The 22998-nt window shown below is 38.1% G+C and overlaps 1 protein-coding gene across 1 annotated transcript in view; it reads left to right on the top strand.

The window, feature by feature from the left end:
* Positions 1-22998, top strand: part of atad2b (ATPase family AAA domain containing 2B) — a 200965-nt gene that overhangs the window by 170927 nt on the left and 7040 nt on the right. The window contains exons 25-27 of the mRNA XM_063036823.1: positions 12372-13142; positions 17479-17597; positions 18064-18192. Coding sequence (XP_062892893.1) covers positions 12372-13142; positions 17479-17597; positions 18064-18192 — 1019 coding nt within the window. The remainder of the gene's footprint in view (positions 1-12371; positions 13143-17478; positions 17598-18063; positions 18193-22998) is intronic.

The following is a 22998-nucleotide window of genomic DNA, read 5'->3' as shown; positions in this document are numbered from 1 at the left end:
GCGTCAGCCTCACTTTCTCTTCCCAATTCCCATCTGGATCCAGTGGCAAGACAAGAGTCAAGACAGCTGGAGATGGGACTAGGCGCAGTGGATGACCAGGATGTCTTCTGTGTCTTGTCCTGCTCTATATGTTCCACAACACTTGCAGAGACCGCCTTCTTGACCATTGGACCTTCCATTGGTCTCTTCGCTCAATCTGCCAGAGTCTGTCTTCACATGCTGGGATAGGCAACTCCCTGTCTCACCGAGGGTTTGAGACCCATCGGCTACCCTCACTTGGTTTAGCCGGCTTGTTGAAGCCGATGCCCAGGGTGTGGCCGCTGTCACATGCAAACAGCTACGGGGAGCCACGAGTGAGAGCTGAGTTCCAGGTGGGGACCAAAGGTGGACAAACCGCCCTGAGAAAGACGCGACATGTTACCCCACCAGAGGTGCTACCCCTCCCTGACCCTACACCCCTATGTGGAAACCATAGAATGGGTGCAGAGGAGATTTACAGGAATGTTGCCTGGATTGAGGAGCATGCCTTATGAAAACAGGTTGAGTGAACTAGGGCTTTTCTTCTTGGAGCGACAGAGGATGAGACGTGGCCTGATAGAGGTGTATAAGATGATGAGGGGACTTTCCGGCAGGGGACTCATGGAGTGAACTGCATTTGGGCGTTGCTCCGTACCCTTTACTTTCTTACATGTAACCACTCTTACTTACCTTCCCTATACCTACACTAAACAATCTATATTATTGAACTACGACTTCTACTTATTGAAAATGAATACCAGAGCACGAGAAGCTAAAGAAGGGAAAGGTTCTGCCGGGAACGGGAAAAAAATGGTGATCCTGGAACTTTGAAGGAAACTCCGGTAACTATGGAACTAATGAAGAAACTTTTAGAAGATACAGTTAATCGAAGACTCACCGCAATTGAAGAAGCATTGAATTTGAGGAAAGAAGAATCAAGAACATTCAGATGTGAAATCGACCAACATCAAGTCCGAATTTCGGAATTAGATGAAGTGAATTGAAGCGCTTGAAAAATGTTTTTTAACTTTGGTAACTCAGCAATTGGAACGCTATCAAGCTAAGACTATCGATCTTGAAAATCGTTCCCGACGACAGAATTTGCGAGTAATTGGTTTTCCTGAGGATGTTGAGAAGGGAGATCCTAGCAAATATTTTTCTAAATTGCTAATGGATGTGTTTGGCTCTGATATATTGGAAGAACCACCAATATTAGATCGTGCTCATCGCTCATTCCGTTTTAATCCGGAGAAATCGGCCAAACCGAGACCGATCATTATTCGGTTTCATTATGTCCACAAGAAGGAACGAGTTATCCGAGCTGCTCGGAAGAAAGGTATGATCGAATTTCAAGATTTCAGTTCAGAATTATTGAAGACTACAACTAAGACGTACTGAAAAAACGGATGGCTTTTAAACCTCAGATGGCAGAACTCTATTGTCGGGGCTATAAAATAGCGCAACTGTTTCCAGCCCGTCTGAGAGTGGTTATGCCAGATAACTCGCGTAGCCTGTTTAAAAATCCGATGGAAGCCCAAAGTTTTCTTGATGATCTGCCTCCCTTTACGGAGGATTAATCAATGTATTGTTTGGTTTTTTTTCTCTCATCTCTGATTGTTTAGTTCGAGGTTTTGTTTTTTCGATCTGGTAGTGTAGGTTCATTTTATATAGTTAAACAATATTAGGCTTTTCTGTTAGTGATCCTGTGTATCTTACTCTTAATATCTTTGGGTAGTTATTTAGTTATAAGTTTAATGCTTGTTTTCTTTTTGAAATGTTACTAAGGTATTATATTTTAAAATGGGGGATTGTTTTTTTCTTCTCCCCAGAATCCTTGCTGTTTCTCACGTCATTTCCGATCATTTATATTTGAAAAATTAATATAGTAATATGATTTAACGTTTAATGTTCTTTGAAATATGAGTAGCAAGGAACTATTTGATACTTTTAATCGTTTTAAGATTTTTTTTCTTGTTATTGCTAGTTTTTACTTTTTTCCGTAAGGGTGGTGTCTTTTTTTGATAAACGTATTTCTGTTGGGTCGCCCTCCGGAAAGCTGAGGGTAGGTTTCGTCTTAGATTTAGCATTGGCCACTGTCTGGCTTTTTTCTGGGGTTTTGTGGGAGGTGGGTGGTATTTTTTCTTTTATTCCTTTTTCATTTTTTTCTTTTTAAACGGGCTGACCAGAAACTACCAAAATGTCTGAAATGTCGTAACTTCTGGTTCCTCTCTGGACCTTTTTGCCTCTTCCAGGGTCATGAGTCTCTACTCTGATTAACCCTTTACATACTTTATACTTGAGCTCATTATGATGGATAAGACTATCAATCTAGTTTCTTGGAATACAAATGGTTTAAACCACCCGATTAAACGGAAGAAAATTTTTAATGTATTCCATAGGATGAATGCTCTTATTATTTTTGTACAAGAAACTCATGTCTGGAAAGAGGATAATCAACGTTTCTTTAGATTCTGGAAGGAGCAGCAGTATCATGTGAATTCACAAGCTAAAGTAAAAGGTGTTTCTATATTTATAGATTTGTCAATTTCATTTATGCACTGTGAGACGATTTCAGATTCTAATGGCAGATTTTTGTTGATTACTGGCTTGCTATTTAACAAAAAAGTTGCTATGCTCAATGTTTATGCCCCAAATGTTGACTGTCCTGATTTTTTTAAGAATCTCCTCGCATCTCTTCCCAACTTAAATGACTATATGCTGATTATGGGTGGTGATTTTAATTGTTGTTTAAATCCTTTGATATTTAGATCCAAGTTTAATCAAGCACTTCCGAATAAATCGGCTACCGTTATTAACTCTTTTATGACCAACTCTGGAATCACAAAAATTTGGAGATTCTTCCATCCGAATGACAAAGAGTTCTCTTTTTTTTTCACATGTACATCAGCACTATTCAAAAATTGACTACTTTCTTATTGACTCTCGATTAATTCCTTTTGTTACGGGTTGTGAATATGATTCTATTGCTGTTTCTGACCATGCACCGTTGAAATTATTTATTAACTTAAGGGATATATCTACTAATTCTAGACAATGGAATTTAATATCTCTTTGCTTCAAGATTCAGATTTCATTAGGTTTATTGATGAACAGATTAAGTTTTTCTTTACCACGAATTCCACGGATGATATTTCCAGTGGGATTCTCTGGGATACTTTTAAAGCATATATTCGTGGACAAATTATTTCATACACTGCTGGACTAAAAAAGCGAACTAATAAGGAAATACTTAAACTGGTTGACAAGATTAAAGAAGTTGATAAGAAATATTCTATAGCTCCTAGTCAAGAACTTTATAAACGGAGAGTTGAACTTCAAATGGAACATAACCTCTTATTATCATCTTCAATTGAAAGTCAATTAATCAAAACTAAGAGTCAATTTTATATACGTGGTGATAAAACTGGGAAACTTTTAGCTAATCAATTGAAATCGGCCTCGGTTAAACGACAGATTCTTAAAATTCGTAAACAAGATGGCACTTTGACAGTTGACCATGACGAGATTAATAAATTCTTTCAAGAATTTTATACCTCCCTTTATCAATCAGAATTTCCTGATGAGTCCACTATAATGCATGAATTTTTTAAGAAATTGAATATTCCAAAATTATCATCTAATGAACGTTCAAAATTAGATGTACTATTACAGTAGAGGAAATAAAGAATGCTATTTTTTCAGTGAACTCAGGTAAAGCACCTGGTCCAGATGGATTTACAGTAGAATTTTAAAAATTTTTCTCAACTACAGTAACTCCTTGGCTATGTAGTGTTTTTAGGGATGCAGTTTCAATAGGTAAATTACCACAATCTTTCTATCGAGCTTCTATTTCCCTAATTCTTAAAAAAGATAAGGATCCTACTGAATGTGCATCTTATAGACCTATATCTCTGCTGAATGTCGATTCTAAGATTTTTTCTAACGTATTGGCTGCAAGATTGGAGAATGTATTACCCCAAATTATTTCTGCTGATCAAACTGGATTTATTAAAAACCGTTGCTCTTTTTTTTAATATTAGGAGATTAATGAATATCGTTTATACGTCTTCACCCAAAATTCCAGAATGTGTCATTTCATTGGATGCTGAAAAAGCTTTTGATAGAGTTGAATGGATATATTTATTCAATACCCTTGAGAAATTTAATTTTAGTCCGATATTCATTTCCTGGATTAAGCTGATATATTTTACCCCTTTGGCCTCGGTATTTACTAACAACCAAAGATCCCCGTTTTTTCATTTATTCCATGGTACTAGGCAGGGTTGCCCTCTTAGTCCATTACTATTTGATATTGCCTTGCAGCCGCTAGCTATTTCCATTCGTGACTCCCCTAATATATTTGGTATTACCCGTGGAAATGAGATTCATAAATTATCACTATATGCAGCTGATCTACTATTATATATTTCTAACCCAGGAAAATCTATTCCGGCAGTATTAACTTTGCTTGTTCAGTTTAGTAGTTTTTCTGGCTATAAACTGAACCTAAGTAAGAGTGAACTGTTTCCATCAAATATGCAGGTTCCTATTTATAGAAATTCTCCATTTAGACTAATTACTGATTATTTTACTTATTTGGAAGTTAAAATTACTAAGATACATAAGGATCTATTCAATTTCAACCTTTTACTATTAATTAATCAGGTTAAACAACTGATTACTAAATGGTCCCCTTTGTCCCTATCATTGATTGGCCGTATTAATGCTTTTAAAATGATTATTTTATCCAAATTTTTATATTTATTTCAAGCAATATCGATTTTTATTCCTAAATTTTTTTTGATACTATTGACTCTAATATTTCCTCTTATATATGGCAAAATAGAAATCCCAGATTAAGTAAAAAATACTTACAGAAATCTAAGAAAGAGGGTGATTTGGCATTGCCTGTCCTAAGATTTTACTACTGGGCAATTAATATCCGATACTTAATATTTTGGACACAAGATTGGAATTTAACTCCAAGCCCACATTGGGTAAACCTTGAAGGCTATTCTGTACAAGGGTTTTCTTTAGCCTCCATTTTAGGAGCTTCACTGCCTTTTGCACTATCTAAAGTGAATAAACAAATTTTTAACCCTATAGTTAAACATACATTGCGAATATGGTTTCAATTTCGTAAATTTTTTGGCCTGAATGAATTTATATTATCAAGTCCTATTATATCTAATTTCTTTTTCCAACCCTCGGTAATGGACCAAGCCTTTTTGATATAGAAAACGAAAGGCATAATATGTTTTCGTGATCTATTTTTGGATAACTGCTGAGCAGTTATCTGAGAAATTTGATTTGCCTAGATCCCATTTTTTTCAGATACTTACAAATAAGAAATTTTTTAAATACTACGTTGCCTACCTTTCGGACTTCAAATCCTGCTGGCATTTTTGATAAAATTTTATGTTTTAATCCTTTGCAGAAGGGATTAATGGCAATAATTTATGATATGATTATGAAATTACGGCCAGATATATCTGATAAAATCAAAAATGAATGGGAAAGGGAACTTCAACTTTCCCTGCCTACAGAGAAATGGGATAAAATTTTTCAGTTAGTTAGTACTTCTTCTATATGTGCTAAACATACTTTAATACAATTTAAAGTAGTACACAGAGCTCATATGTCCAAAGATAAACTAGCTCGTTTTTATTCCCATATAAACCCTACTTGGGATAGATGTCACTCTGAAGTGGCTTCTTTAACTCATATGTTTTGGTCCTGTCCTCTTTTGGAAAAATATTAGAAAGACATTTTTGATATTATTTCAACAGTTCTATGCTTTGATTTAAAACCCCATCCTATTACGGCAATCTTTGGATCGCCAATAGTGGAACATAGATCTTTATCTTCTTCAGCCTCTCGAATGATAGCTTTTGTTACTGTAATGGCGAGAAGATCTATTTTGTTGAACTGGAAGGAAATTAATCCTCTAACTACATTCCAATGGTTTTCTCAAACCATATTAAGTTTAAATTTTGAAAAAATTAGAAGTGATATTTTTGACCCTTCGGTTAAATTTGAAGATACCTGGAAACCTTTTATGCAACACTTTCATATGATGTAATCTGACCTTTCCGATTCTTTTTTCTAAAATTATATGATGAGAGGAGCGGAGTTAGCGACATTATGGATCTTGTCTGATACAAGTTGTTGGTTTAGCTCTGTTTTGCCTTTTTTTTGTTTTTTTTTTCTTTTTCTTTTGGGTTTTTTTTGTTTTTCTTTTTATTTCTTTTTTAATGTTTAATCTCATTATGAGTTTGGAAGTCTTTTATTTCTGTGTCACTTAAAATTCATTTTATATATGCTGATGAATATTTTTCCAATCTCTTTGTACCGACTTTGTTATTGAGTTTATAATTTTGAAAAATTAATAAAAAGATTTAAAAAGAAAGAAAAGATGATGAGAGGCATTGATCGTGTGGATAGTTAGAGGCTTTTTCCCAGGGCTGAAATGGCTTGCACGAGAGGGCACAGTTTTAAGGTGCTTGGAAGTAGGTACAGAGGAGATGTCAGGGGGTAAGTTTTTTACTCAGAGAGTGGTGAATGCGTGGAATGGGCTGCCAGCGACGGTGGTGGAGGCAGATACGATAGGGTCTTTTAAGGGACTTTTGGATAGGTACATGGAACTTAGAAAAATAGAGGGCTATGGGTAACCCTAGTAATTTTAAGGTAGGGACATGCTCCGCACAACTTTGTGGGCCGAAGGGCCTGTATTGTGCTGTAGGTTTTCTGTGTTCTAAGGTAGTCATTAACCATCCAGGTGTTCTGTTTCCTTTGCCATTTCACCAGCAGTATTTCTCCAGGAAATCATAATGTAAGAATGTTTGGAGTTGCAGGATGCAGAGAGAAGTAGAATCATTTAGGTAGACCGCATTCTGGCATGATCCAGTAAAGATTCCTGCAGCAAAATCTATTCCACAGTGCCATCATGTGGTCAGAGATGGTGGTACCTTAGAACTTTGCTTTTTTAACACACCCTCTGTCAAATACTGGACATTGTGAGATTCTAGATTTGAGCAATTTTAAAATGAATCAGAGCAGTTACACTGTTGCCTACTGATAATAAAAGTCATATAAGTAAACCTCAGAATAAGGTGCTACAGCCCTTCTTCTTAAAATACCCTTACAACGGGATTTTAAGTAAGCCCGTTATATAATCTGAATTGTGAAACAATGAAATTTTGCAGCATACAACAAAATAACATCCCAAGTTGTGGAATACGTTTTTTTTTAACAAGAAAACTAAATTATCTTGTAACAATTATACAGTAACACCATATCAATGTGCTTTTGTGAAGATTTACATAAACAAGGTCATATTTTATTGTTAACTTGTAAGGTTGTTTGTAACTGTTAGATAGCAAATGTTGAAACAGATTTTACAATCATAGATCTGTTTATTTTGTTTCAGCTTAAAAAGAAAGTGGGAGCATAGAAACGATTTTGGCTCACTCTTAGACTGTTTGTAATTCATACCAGTATTGTGTAGTTATACAATTACTCAGTTTGTATTTTTGGAACTTGGCACAATGCATATGTAGTTGCAAGAAAAAAATTCGGAATCCTTTGCAATTACCTGGTTTTCTGCATTAATTACTCATAAAATGTGGTCTGATCTTCGTCTAAGTCACAATAATAGACAAACACAATCTAACTAAGCTAATAGCACACAAACAATTGTCCCTTTCATGTCTTTATTGAACACCTTGTTTAATCATTCACAGTCCAGGCTGGAAAAAGTTTGTGAACCCTTGTATTTAATAACTGGCAGAGCCTCATTCAGCAGCAACAACCTTCACCAAACATTTCCTGTAGCTGCTGATCAGACTTGCACAATGGGGAGGAGGAACTTTGACCATTCCTCCAGTCAAAACTGTTTCAGTATATTGATATTTCTGGGATATCTGGACTCTGACTTGGTCATTCCAAAACATGAATTTTCTTCTTTTTAAACCATTCTGTTGTTGATTTACTCTAGTGTTTTGGATCATTGCCTTGTTGCGTCATCCAAAACTTCTATTTAGGTTCAGGCAATAGACCGCTACCATGACATTTTTCTGTAAAATGCAAGCTGTCCAGGCCCTGAGGCAGATAAGCAGCCCAAAACCATGATGCTTCTTCCACCATGCTTCGCACTTGGGATGAGGTTTTAGTGTTGGTGTGCAGTGCCTTTTTACCTCCAAACATAGCGGTTCAACTCTTGTCTTGTCTGTCCACAGAACATTGTCCCAGAAGCATGGTTCTAGCATTGTTCGGAGGGTTTAAACTAATTTGCAAGGGGCTTGGGACTCAGAGCAATAGAGCAGTGGAAGAAGTGCATGGAGTAAAGGCAGAACTAACATATAGAGAGGCTTTGAGGAAAGAGAAGCAGAATAAAGGGCTAAAGTGCGTGTACTTCAATGCAATAAGTATCAGGAACAAAGGTGATGAATTGAGAGCTTGGATACATACATGTAATTAAGATGTAGTGGCCATTACAGAGAATTGGCTGGCACCAGGGCAGGAATGGATTCTCAATATTCCTGGATTTCAGTGCCTTAAAAGGGGTAGAGAGGGGGGTAAAGGGGAGGAGGGGTGGCATTACTGGTCAGGGATACTATTATATATGACCACTGCTCCCTGGCCTTTAGCATTATCATGGAAAAGGATAGAATCAGAGAGGACAGGAAGATTTTTAATGGGGAAGGGCAAATTATGAGGCTATAAGGCTAGAACTTGCGGGTGTGAATTGGGATGATGTTTTTGCAGGGAAATGTACTATGGACATGTGGTCGATGTTTAGGGATCTCTTGCAGGATGTAAGGGATAAATTTGTCCCGGTGAGGAAGATAAAGAATGGTAGGGTGAAGGAACCATGGGTGACAAGTGAGGTGGAAAATCTAGTCCGGTGGAAGAAGGCAGCATACATGAGGTTTAGGAAGCAAGGATCAGATGGGTCTATTGAGGAATATAGGGAAGCAAGAAAGGAGCTTAAGAAGGGGCTGAGGAGAGCAAGAAGGGTGCATGAGAAGGCCTTGGTGAGTAGGGTAAAGGAAAACCCCAAGGCATTCTTCAGTTATGTGAAGAACAAAAGGGTGACAGGAGTGAAGGTAGGACCGATTGGAGATAAAGGTGGGAAGATGTGTTTGGAGGCTGTGGAAGTGAGCGAGGCCCTCAATGAATACTTCTCTTGGGTATTCACCAATGAGAGGGAACTTGATGATGGTGAGGACAGTATGAGTGAGGTTGATGTTCTGGAGCATGTTGATATTAGGGGAGAGGAGGTGTTGGATTTGTTAAAATACATTAGGACGGATAAATCCCTGGGGCTTGACGGAATATTCCCCAGGCTGCTCCACGAGACGAGAGAAGAGTTTGCTGAGCCTCTGGCTAGGATCTTTATGTCCTTGTTGTCCATGAGAATGGTACCGGAGGATTGAATGGAGGTGAATGTCGTCCCCGTGTTCAAAAAAGGTAGTAGGGATAGTCTGGCTAATTATAGACCAGTGAGCCGTACATCTGTGGTGGGAAAGCTGTTGGAAAAGGTTCTTAGAAATAGGATCTGTGGGCATTCAGAGAAACATGGTCTGATCAGGGACAGTCAGCATGGCTTTGTGAAGGGCAGATTGTGTCTAACAAGCCTGATAGAGTTCTTTGAGAAGGTGACCAGGCATATAGATGAGGGTAGTGCAGTGGATGTGATCTATATGGATTTTAGTAAGGCATTTGACAAGGTTCCACACGGTAGGCTTATTCAGAACGTCAGAAGGCATGTGATCCAGGGAAGTTTGGCCAGGTGGATTCAGAATTGGCTTGCCTACAGAAACAAAGGGTCATGATGGAGGGAGTACATATGGATTGGAGGGTTGTGACTAGTGGTGTCCCACAAGGTTTGGTTCTGGAACCTCTACTTTTCGTGATTTTTATTAATGACCTGGATGTGGGGGTAGAAGGGTGGGTTGGCAAGTTTGCAGACGACACAATGTTTGGTGGTGTTGTGGATAGTGTACAGGATTGTCGAAGATTGCAGAGAGACATTGATAGGACGCAGAAGTGGGCTGAGAAGTGGCAGATGGAGTTCAACCCGGAGAAGTGTGAGGTGGTACACTTTGGAAGGACAAACTCCAAGGCAGAGTTCAAAGTAAATGGCAGGATACTTGGTAGTGTGGAGGAGCAGAGGGATCTGGGGGTACATGTCCACAGATCCCTGAAAGTTGCCTCACAGGTAGATAGGGTAGTTAAGAAAGCTTATGAGGTGTTAACTTTCATAAGTCGAGGGATAGAGGGTTAAGAGTCGTGAGCTAATGATGCAGCTGTATAAAACTCTAGTTAGGCCACACTTGGAGTACTGTGTCCAGTTCTGGTCACCTCACTGTAGGAAGGGTGTGGAAGCATTGGAAAGGGTACGGAGGAGATTTACCAGGATGCTGCCTGGTTTAGAGAGTATGCATTATGATCAGAGATTAAGGGAGCTAGGGCTTTATTCTTTGGAGAGAAGGAGGATGAAAGGAGACATGATAGAGGTGTACAAGATAATAAGAGGAATAGATAGAGTGGATAGCCAACACCTCCTCCCCAGGGCACCACTGCTCAATACAAGAGGACATGGTTTTAAGGTAAAGGGTGGGAAGTTCAAGGGGGATATTAGAGGAAGGTTTTTTATTCAGAGAGTGGTTGGTGTGTGGAATGCACTGCCTGAGTCAGTGGTGGAGGCAGATACACTAGTGAAGTTTAAGAAACTACTAGACAGGTATATGGAGGAATTTAAGGTGGTGAGTTATATGGGAGGCAGGGTTTGAGCGTTGGCACAACTTTGTGGGCCGAAGGGTCTGTAATGTGCTGTACTATTCTATGTTCTGTGAATGTACTGCCTGAATCAATGCTGGAGGCAGATACACTAGTGAAATTTAAGAGACGACTAGACAGGTATATGGAGGAATTTAAGTTGGGGGGATATATGGGAGGCAGGGTTTGAGGGTCGGCACAACATTGTGGGCTGAAGGCCTGTAATGTGCTGTACTATTCTATGTTCTAAGTGTTGTGACTATCCAGGTGGTCTTTTGTAAACTTGAGAGGTGTAGCAATGTGTTTTTTGGGGAGAGCAGTGGTTTTTTCCATAGTATCCTTCCATGAACACTATCCTTGTTCAGTGTTTTTCTTATAGTGGACTCATGAACAGAGACTAGCAAGTTGTAGAGATTTTTGCAGGTCCTTTGCTGTTACCTTTGGGTTCTTTTTCACTGTCTTCTGCATTGCATATTGTGCTGTTGGTGTGATCTTTGCAGGATGCCCACTCCTTGGGAGAGCAGCAATACTATGGAGTTTCCTCCATTTGTGGACAAATTCTCCTACTGTGGCTGATGATCACTCTGGTCTTTAGAAATGCTTCTGTAGCTTTTTCCAGCTTCATTCATCTCTACAGTTCTTCTGTAGTACTCAGAGTTGTTATGATTGAGGCATGACACACATAGATCTTTCTTGAGAAGAGCGGGTTCTGCTCGTAACCTGACTGACTTTTTTATAGGGCAGGGCACCTCTACAACCCACACCTCCAATTTTATTTCATTGATTGGAACATCTGGCTCCAGATAGCTTTTGTAAAAGGCATTATCCCAAAGACTCGTGTCCTCTTTTGAACCTAGACTGTGATTGTTTAAATGGTGTACTTAGTATTGACGGGATATTACTAGTTTATTACTAGTTTAGGCAGATTGTGTTTGTCTTTTATCATGACTTAGATAACTCAGACCACATTTTATGAGTAATTATTGCAGTAAACCATGTAATTACAAAGGGTTCATAAACTTTCTTGCAACTTCACAGTAGATTAAGAACTCTTCCATTGATACTTAAGTATCAAGTATTTGTTGATGCTTATTTTTTGGCAGTTACTGTATCTTTACTTAATGTTATTGGATTCCTGGGACAATCTTGAGAAGGTCTTAGGAAATCAAATTAATTGGGCACCTTGCAAATGTGCATTGAGACTGGAACTCTCATTTTTAATATTATAGTTGGCCTCCAAGTTTTTACATCTTAATGTCTGTACTGTTTTTACAATCATCAGGATTAATGAGCTCAGAATAATATTTAAAGCTTTGATCTCAGTTGAGAGAGTAACCTGGCATTGATTAGCCAAAATTAATCCACTAAGCAATGGGATATAACAATCTTGAAGAAAACCTATTGAGAATTACAAATTGTGGTTTTGCATGGTGGTGCCTATCATGGATAAGTATTGAAAGCATTAGTAAGTGAAATACTTATCACCAGATCATTGAAAAACCAATATGAATTGCTGTAAGTTTTGTTTTATTCTTAAACAATATTAATTTCTGTCATGTGTTACTCAACAGTTCACATTAAAAGGAAGCCACGTCGTCGTTCTAAGTGGGGTCGTGGTATTATTAGAAAGCCAAAAAAAGTGAGCCACCTCAAGAAAGAAGATGATGACATTAAACATGATGAACGTGATGGTGACCAAGGTGAAGAAAGTGAGCTCGCAGAGAATGGAGAATTGGAAGTTAGTACAGATTATCATGAGAATGGAGATCTCTCTTTGACCAATGATGAATCATCGTGTGATATCATGGATGTTGGCCAGGTGGAAAATAAACTTGAAAATGGTACAGTGGAAAAAAGGAGTAGTGATCTTAAATCCCCAATGAAAGATGGGTCAGTAAGCTTTCAACTAGATGGTAATAATGAGTTTTCTGTAAGGAAGACCAATGCTGCCCCAGGAGAACAATGTGTACCTAACGATGCCTGCACTAATGGAAAAGGGACAGTACCAAATGAGTGCACATGGAGTGATGAATCTATGGCAAGTGCTGAAAGTGAACCTGTTCAAGAATGTTTAGGTCACAGGACATGTACACCTGCTAATCCTGCACCTGACATTGATTTGTCTGTTGCGAAACATGAGTCTGGAAAGGAGCTTGAACTCACCAAGGAGTTAATGACTCAGCTTGTGCCAAACTCAAAGTTATCAGCAAGAGAAGATGACAAAAAGCAACTGGTTGAAGATGGCTCACAAACTGTAATGGGTACAACACAGGCAGCCATGGCAACAAAGTGTGCTCAAAATAAAGATGTTGATCTTAAAGCATTAGGACCCGAAAAAGATGGTAATATTATTTATTTGCTTAAGGTTCTTTTAATGTAGTACTTATTTGATTAAGTGAAGTCACTGTAATATGTCATTCTGTAAATTCACTTTTACAGTTGCAGAGGTAAAATAAATCTGTGCCACATGTTTTTGAGATTAGTTGGTATGAAGCTGTCATTGTAGCCCAATACATAGAACATAGAATAGTACAGCACAGTACAGGCCCTTCAGCCCACAATGTTGTGCCGACCCTCAAACACTGCCTCCCATGTAAGCCCCCACCTTAAATTCCTCCATATACCTGTCTAGTAGTCTCTTAAACTTCACTAGTGTATCTGCCTCCACCACTGACTCAGGCAGTGCATTCCACACACCAACCACTCTCTGAGTAGAAAAAACCTTCCTGTAATATCCCCCTTGAACTTCCCACCCCTTACCTTAAAGCCATGTCCTCTTGTATTGAGCAGTGGTGCCCTGGGGAAGAGGCGCTGGCTATCCACTCTATCTATTCCTCTTATTATCTTATACACCTCTATCATGTCTCCTCTCATCCTCCTCCTCTCCAAAGAGTAAAGCCCTAGCTCCCTTAATCTCTGATCATAATGAATACTCTCTAAACCAGGCAGCATCCTGGTAAATCTCCTCTGTACCCTTTCCAATGCTTCCGTATCCTTCCTATAGTGAGGCAACCAGAACTGGACACAGTACTCCAAGTGTGGCCTAACCAGAGTTTTATAGAGCTGCATCATTACCTCGCGACTCTTAAACTCTATCCCTCGACTTATGAAAGCTAACACCCCATAAGCTTTAACAACAGGAATTCTGCAGATGCTGGAAATTCAAGCAACACACATAAAAGTTGCTGGTGAACGCAGCAGGCCAGGCAGCATCTCTAGGAAGAGGTGCAGTCGACGTTTCAGGCCGAGACCCTTCGTTAGTCCTGACGAAGGGTCTCGGCCTGAAACATCGACTGCATCTCTTCCTAGAGATGCTGCCTGGCCTGCTGCGTTCACCAGCAACTTTTATGTGTGTTACCCCATAAGCTTTCTTAACTACCCTATCCACCTGTGAGGCAACTTTCAGGGATCTGTGGACATGTACCCCCAAATCCCTCTGCTCCTCCAAATACCAAGTATCCTGCCATTTACTTTGTACTCTGCCTTGGAGTTTGTCCTTCCAAAGTGTACCACCTCACACTTCTCTGGGTTGAACTCCATCTGCCACTTCTGCATCCTATCAATGTCTATCTGCAATCTTTGATAATCCTCTACATGATCTACAACACCACCAACCTTTGTGTTGTCTGCAAACTTGCCAACCCACCCTTCTACCCCCACATCCAGTATAGTAAATTAACAAAGTAATTAATAGAAAAATGGGATAATGGATGGGAAGCTGACTTAAAGCTATTTTCATCTGTGTGATCAGAATTTAATGATCAAGAAAATCTACTGCTCATTATAATAGTACTCATAATGAGTGGGTACCATTTGTTGCTCTTTTGTGAGAACTAGAAGGTACTGGAGTTTGGAATTGAGACAGATTTGAGGACATATGTATGACCTTGATCTTTATGTCATAAATTAAACGCAATGTACAGGATCAAGGAGTACTAACTGAGAGGGGAAAATAAAGTTCTAATGTCTAAATAGAAAAGTACTAATTTGACTGCTTCAAAAGTAAAATAGCAAGGAAACAGTGCTGTTCACTCAAATTATAAAATTAATGTGATTATTGCAAAGCTTTATAATACATGGCTAAGAACAATATTATTAAAGTCATGTTCTGAAGTTACTACAATCAATTTAAAATTTGCAGCTCCTTTAGTTTAGGATTTGTGCTTGGGTTATCAACAGTTATAATGCATAAAATGAATTGCAGAGTTGAGTTAATTCTAGACCCTTTGTAGTTTGCCTTAAGTTAACTGTTTTAGTATTTTGAATTTTCTAATTTTGCCTCTTTAGGAGTTTTGTAACTGCCCTTTGCGTAACACTAAGTTTTCAGTGTAGTTTTTTTTCAATGGATGAATCCTTGCTGTGGATTAGAATGGACACTTTCTTCCTGAGTGCTGTCAGGCAAAGGACATTCTGCTGTTATTAAGGTTTAAAACATACATTGAGGGCAATCTCCTTCTGTTTGTTGTCAGTTTTCTTCTTTTAATGAATAAAAAAAGGGAAAAATTCGTTGTTTTTATGAAGTCCACAAGCCAATTACTGATGTTGCTAGAACTGAGATACGAGAAGTAATAAATTACCGTTTAATAAGCTGTCACTTTACCTGATGAGTTCTCCTGAAGGCATAGGTTTGTTATGACCACACAGTGATGATCTGAAATGGTATTTAGTTGATACAGTTGAGGGAATGTAATTTGTAATTTCTAACATCCAATACCACTGCCACAGATGACTAACACTGGGACAGATCTTGTTTTGACCAGCAAGACAGCAGAACTTTTCAGTGGTATGCCCCTGACAGCAAGCTGCTTGCGTTGACTTCCCTCCACCCTTCCTCTTGTATTCACTTTGTCTCTCTTTCACTCTTACCCACCCTTGGTAATGCTGGAGATTAACAACATTCAAAGATTTTGTAGAAATTCTGTGGATTTGTTTATGCTTTAGAGTTTGGTCCCAATGTTCTGTTTTGTTGTCTTAGAATTTGGATTTTAGTCCATCATCAATCAGAAGGTGGCTGAGCTCAAAGTCCACTTGAATTTGATACTTTTGTTCGTAAAATGGGCATTAGGTCTTTCCATTACGGGAAAAAAAACTTAAGTGTTTCCTTATGTTTCTGTCACATAACCCGGGAGATGAGATTTTGCTGCTATGAGAGCTGACTGGGCAGATGCATTTCAATTTGGTACATTTGCACCACTTAACTGTTGTCAGAAGATGAAGGTGGTTCAAACTGGTGACTGGTTACCATGAAAATAGACTCTTACATGTTCCAAGGGTAAATGTATACAGAGGCTAACTTTGTCAGCACTGTCTGTATTTAAAGAATTGGCAGATGAAACAGTGAGGAGTTTGAACTGGGACACTGAAGTCTGTGGAGTGCTTGGTGTCACCATGGAGCCGCTTAAGATTCATCGGTGGCAGATCAAAAGATAATCAAATGAGCTTGAGTAGGCACTCACTGAACATCCAAGAAGAAATGTCTGTAAATGAGGATAGTTACAGGAACAACATCTAGTGGTATTTTGGAAATTCTGCCTCACTGTTTGACCTTGTGATATCTGCTTAAATGTGCATATCATCTTTAATGACAAACTTAACCGGACAGTAGCTCTTTGTTATATGATTGAAAGGATATTCTACGGTCTGGTTGGGATTTTTAATAAAATACAATAATGACTGGCTGTTCAGAGGTCAGAGATTTCCCCTTGCAAAGAAAGCTTTAGCAGTCCATGGATATTTCATAGGTAAGAGTCCAATCAATTTTGAACATTGCAATTGAAAACCAAAAGACTGTTAATGGTTTATGTCTTTGAAGAAGTGGATTGCAGTTTGCATTTAGTTATTCTTTTGCTTTAAGGTGCTACTGTAGAGTGAATAGGAGTTGCTTCTCCATATTTTTTCAGATTGCAAACAGAAATTTATTTTATTGTTCCAAGCTCAACTGTCAACATGTTAAATGTTAAAATCTATGCATTTCCTGCAGGATTGAAACTTCAGTTTTATTTGAAGATGGTTACTGTTCTAATGTTGTCATTAGACTAGCACCATATTGTTCAGTGATTCATGGTTATTTGTATATTTTGCCATATTTCTCAGACACATTTTCAAATGTACTAATAATGGTGTGTGCTGTGAACTTACTGCTATTTTTCCAGCAAATTAGGGCCTTTGCAAAAGTGTAATGCTAAAAGGGTAGGGATGTATTCCTATAAGGCAGCTCATTTTCATTTCAATTTTTTAAATGACTAGCTGAACAGAAATCAATTATAAAATACCAGTTGTTCTGCTTCTTGAGATTTTTTTGGGTTTGGGGAAATTTTACAACTAAGTAATGTCAGAATAATGTTTGCTTTGTAATGTCCTGAGGTAATGAAGGATGCTATGGAGGTGCAGATCTTTTATTGTCCATTTGAAATGCAGCTTTTTGAAAATCTGTTAAAATTTTTCTGGGCGGTTGTGACCATCTTACTCAATTGATAATCAGGTTAAGTGATTTAAATAAAAATTTCCAGAATATATATAACCTGTGTGTATCTTAGCTGCCTTGTGAAAAAAGTGATTTAATTTTAATAATTTTGAAACTTCTCACTATTGAAGTTTTGGAAATTAAGGTGCAAAGTTATATGATAGTTTCTGTCTGGTTATTGTGAATGAAGGAAATTTACTGAAAATCTCCTTTAGTTTTGGGCAAGATGAAATCCAGTCATCCAGAACATGGGGAACAGAAGACAGTGGTCCACATGGAGCAGGACGTACCTGAACCCATCCCTCCAGTAATTGTGGACCATGCACGATTGAAGGTACATAGCTGACTGGCACCTGAAAACGACATGATGAGAATGCTGTAAATCTGAAAGTCAAAGCTGAACTCATTTTAAGTTTGAATTTTTAAAGAACTTAAGATTTTTTATGTTAAAGTCATAAAAGTCAATTGAAAAAGACATATTAATTCATAAACATAAGAAAGTCTGCAGATGCTGGAAATCCAAAGCAACACACACAAAATGGTTTTGAAGAAGGGTCTTGGCGCGAAACGTTGATTGTTTATTCATTTCCATAGATGCTGCCTGACCTGCTGCATTTCTCCAGCATTTTGTGTGTGCTCCTAAGGAGTTTTAATTGGTGGTTTCCTTCACATATTAAGGGTAGTCCTTGAATGGGATATCCAATAGACATTGGAATAATATTCACCAGCAATATTATTTACGAACAATTTACATATCTATACACACAGTTGATATTAATAAGAATTTCCATCTTTTGTAGCATATTCTCCAATTGTCCACTAAGATGAGCAATAACTTCACAGTTGATCAACTTGAAAAGCTTTATTCTTTGCTTAGTCAATGTATCTATCATCATCGCAAGGAGTATGACAAAACTCAGTTACTTGAGGTAAGCATTGACTTATCTAATATTCACTCAGTGGCAAATAATTCACAGTTAAGAGAATAATAGTCTTGCGTCTCTTAAAAGTGATGCTGGTTTTCTCAGTCACTGAGGCAGCATCTGTGGAAAAAATTAGCTTTTCTTTTTGAGATGATGCATCATCAGTTCACAAATCCTGTCTGACCTTTGTAATGCTAAAAAATATCAATTATATTGTTTTTGAATCAGTATTATTTTTAAGATTACTAATTACCTGATAAGCCTCATATGTTTCAAACCTAATGAACTGGATTACAATACATTTGGACGTTCAATTTCTTTGTACTGTAAATGATCTGTATTTTCTTTAAAAAGTTTCTTCTTTTAACAAACATAACTTCTGAGTGTAAAGATTTCTGACATTTTAATTGTTGGTAATTTTATTTCTGTTACAACTACTGTATATGTATATCTCGCAGAACCATTATTTTTTCTTGGGGTTTTAACTTGGAATAATGCACAGTTTGGAATATCTTATAAAGCAGTAAGTCAGTTAATGGAAGAAGGCCATTGCATTGAAAAAGTATTTAAGCTTACTGTATATACTGTCAAGGGAGAGGAACTTCCTTTGTTGGTTGATGAGTTTTGGCCACGTGTAAATAAAGTTCAGTTCAATGACGCAAAAGAGTTTATCTGCAGTATGTTACAATATAGTTTGGCAATAACTATTCCTGCAATGTTAAGGAACTTCTAAGAAAACCCATACCTTAATTTAGGAAAATTAGGAATCTTGCATACCTAAAATAGTTCCGCTGTTTATCAAGAAGTATTTATTACAATTATTTAAAAATTGTAATGAAAACTTCACACTTCATAAATATTTTGCAATATTTATCTGTGTAAGAGGAAAAAATAGCTTTTGATGGTAATGGGAATGGCACAACTTTGCAGCAGATAGCATCATTAATTTTGGGGATGCTTTTGAAGGTTTCAATCCTGCTGTTTTAGGATGAAGATTACAGGTGAAGTATGAGACAAGATAGTTAAGCAGAACCAATGTTGACATAAATATGAGATTTTCAAGTGGATCTGTCTGTCTTGGTCCCACATCCGATGCGGACTTTGGTGACCATGGTTTTCCATATAAATCCATCCTTCGTCTTTTGGATGATTTCCATTTCCACGATGTGTAGCCACCTGGTTATGCTTTTAATGTACATAAGCTGAGGTCTCCTCTAGGTTTACTCCCCTCAATCTTTCCAGAGAGTATGAATTTTTCTAGTTCATCTTTCCGCATGATGTGTCCTAGGAATCTGAGTTGTCTTTCTCTTATTGTTGGTGTGAGTGATCGAACTGCTTGAGCTCTTCTGAGAACTTCTTCATTTGATGTGTGTGTGTGTGGTCCATGATATTTTTAACATTCTCCAGTAGAACCATAATTCAGCTGCTTCTGGTCTCTTTTCCATTGCTGGAGAAATGGTTCAGCATTCACTTCCATAAGTCAGGATAGAATAAATGTAGCACTGCAGTATTCTGTTTTTAGTGTGCGTGCTCATCTTTCTGTCTGTTAATATGGTCTTCATTTTTTGGAAAGCTTCTTTCGCCATTGCTATTCTGTATTTGATATGTGTCGCACCTGCCATTACTTGTTATTAGGCTGCTAAGATATTTGAATTTGTTGACTTGTTTGATGTTTGTATTTCCGATCTTGATCACACATTGTGGGATGTTTGTCTTTCTGGAGGTGACCATGCTTTCTGTCTTCTTGGTGTTGATTGAGAGGCCTCTGCGATTACTTTCTGCTGCCACTATAGTGAGTAGTTCTTAAAGTTTTGTTTCTGAGTCAGCTATTAGTACGATGTCATCAGCATATCTGAAGTTACTTATATTATGGCCTCCAGTTGTGAATTCTTTGATGTCTTTGATACATCCCAAGATATTTTCACTATACAGGTTGAATAAGTCTGGTGAAAAGACACAACCTTGCCTGACTCCTCTCATGACATTCACATACTCACTTCTCCTTCTATTCTGATGGATGCTGTCTGGTCCCAGTATAAGTTTCTTAAGAAACGTATATCTTTCCCATCTGTGTCAAGATCTTGAAGCATTTCCAGAAGATCTTGCTGTCTGACAGTGTCAAAAGCTTTTGTATAGTCAAGGAAACATAGGTAGATGTCTTTTTGTACCTGGATGGCTTGTTCACAGATCATCCGTAGCATGAAAATTGCATTTCTGGTTCCAGTGTTTTCCCAAAGCCGCATTGTTCTTTACTGATTTCTGGTTTTATACAAGGTCTTGCTCTCATCATGATTAATCAGAATACTGTTTGCCACGTGGCTCATCAGGCTTATTGTATGATGTAACTCACATTCTGTTGCTCCCTTTTTCTTTGGAAGTGGGATGAACACTGATTTACTTAAATCATCAGGTATCTCCCCATGATCATAGATTTCATTTGCTATTTCTGTTATTTTCTCTATTCCAAAATCTTCGAAGGCCAGTATCATTTCAACAGCGATGTTGTCTAGACCAATTGCTCTGTTACGTTTTGTTTTATTTACGGCTGCTCGAATTTCTGATTTTAGAATGCTAGGTTCTTCAAGATTCTTCTTTATATTCGGTTTTTCTCCTCTTTGGTCTTCAAAAAGTTCTTTTATATATTCTGTCCATCTGTTTAGGATTTCCTCTTTGTTCATAATTAAGCTGCCATCTTTTGCCTTGGTGCATCCACTTGCTGAGCAAGGTAATTTCCCCATTAGTTCTTTAATCTTATTGTGCATCAGGGTTATGGGTTTGTAGCATTTCTATCTCTGAGCATTTCTCATTTAGCCGTCTGTCTTTAGCTTCTCTGCATTTTCTTTTCATTGTTATCAAGTTGTTTGTATTCTTCGCTGTCTCTTAGTTTCATGGTCTTGTTTTTGTTGCATCAATTGTACTATATCTTCAGTTACCATTTCTTATTTTCCGTTCTTTTCGTGGGATGGTTTCTTTTGCAGCTACAACCATGGATTCCTTCATTATGTCTCAGGAAGATTTGCTGCCTTCATCATGCAGCAATTGAAAACAGTTTTTCACCTGATTGTGTATTCTGTTTTCAGATGAGGGTTTTGTAGTTGTTGATAATCCAGTGGTTCTGATCTTTTTGGTTTCTTTAATTTTTTCATCTTTATTTTCATTTTGCAAATGACTGGTATGTGGTCGCTTCCACAGTCTGCTCCAGGGTAGCTTTTAGATTGAGTTATCGAGTTTTTGAATCTGTTATTGATTATTATGTAGTGGATTTGATTTTAGTTGTTCCCATCTGGGCTTCTCCATATCCATTTCTTTCTTGGATGTTGATTAAACCAAGTGTTGGTGATTATCTGATTGTTTGTTTTACACCATGTTATAAGCTTTTCTCCTCTTTCATTTCTTTCTCCCAATCCCTGGTCTCCAACAATATGGTCTTCTCTTCCCTCACCAACTTTTGCATTGAAGTTGCCCATGACTATGATGGCTTCTTGTGATTTGCATTCTTCTAGTGCTTTGTCTAGGGAGTGGTAGAAGCATCAGTTTCTTCCTCTGAGCTTTCCATTGTGGGTACATATACTTGGATGATACAGATGTTGTTTTGTTGTCCCTTTCAAGTGGATAGCTAATAAAAATCATTTGGTAATGGGTTATAAAGATGGAATCTTAATTTTACAAATATTGAAATATATGATATACAGTGGCAGCTCCAGGCAATTTTGATACTATTAGTAGAAATTTTTCATTTTTGCACCATAAGCAAATTTTTTGTGTATTCTGGTTTCTCCCCATGTCCTGTTAGCTGGAAGATTAACTGGCTGCAGTAAGAATATAGAAATTTACAGCACATTACAGACCATTCAGCCCACAATGTTGTGCCGACCATGTAACCTACCTTAGAGACTGCCTAGAATTTCCCTAGCACATAGCTCTCTAATTTTCTAAGCTCCATGTAATAGGCTCTTAGAAGACCCTATTATATCCATTTCCACCACCGCCACTGGCAGTACATTCCACACACCCACCACTTTCTGTGTGAAAACTTACCCCTGACATCCCCTCGGCACCTATTTCCAAGCATCTTTAAAACTGTGCCCCCTTGTGTTAGCCATTTCAGCCCTGGGGAAAAAGCTTCTGGCTATCCACATGATCAATGCCCCTCATCATCTTATACATCTCTATCAGGTCACCTCTCATTCTTTGTCACTCCAAGGAGAAAAGGCCAAGTACACTCAACCTCACATGGTATGCCCTCCAATCCAGGCAACATCCTTGTAAATCTCCTCTGCACTCTCTCTGTAGTATCCACATCCTTCCTTTAGTGAGGCGACCAGAACTGAACACAGTACTCTAGCAAGTGGCATCTGACCAAGGTCTTGTATAGCTGTAATGTTACCTCACGGCTCTTGAACTCAATCCCATGGTTGATGAATGCCAACACACCATACGCCTTCTTAACAATACTGTCAACCTGCGCAGCAGTTTTGAGTGTCCTATCGACACGGACCCTAAGATCTCTCAGATCTTCCACATTGCCTGGAGTCTTACCATTTATATTATATTCTGTCCTCAAATTGGACCTACTAAAATGAGCTTCTTCACACTTATCTGGGTTGAACTCCATCTGCCACTTCTCAGCCCAGTTCTGCATCCTATCGATGTCCCACTGTAACCTCTGACAACCCTCCAGACTATCCACAACACCCCCAACCTTTGTGTCACTAGCAAACTTACTAAAGCACCCTCCTACTTCTTCATTCAGGTCATTTATAAAAATCACAAAGAGGAGGGTTCCCAGAACAGATCCCTGTGGAACACCAC

Source organism: Mobula hypostoma, chromosome 2 (assembly GCF_963921235.1).
Source record: "Mobula hypostoma chromosome 2, sMobHyp1.1, whole genome shotgun sequence".
NCBI lineage: Eukaryota > Metazoa > Chordata > Chondrichthyes > Myliobatiformes > Myliobatidae > Mobula > Mobula hypostoma.
This window is presented reverse-complemented; position numbering and strand designations above follow the sequence as displayed.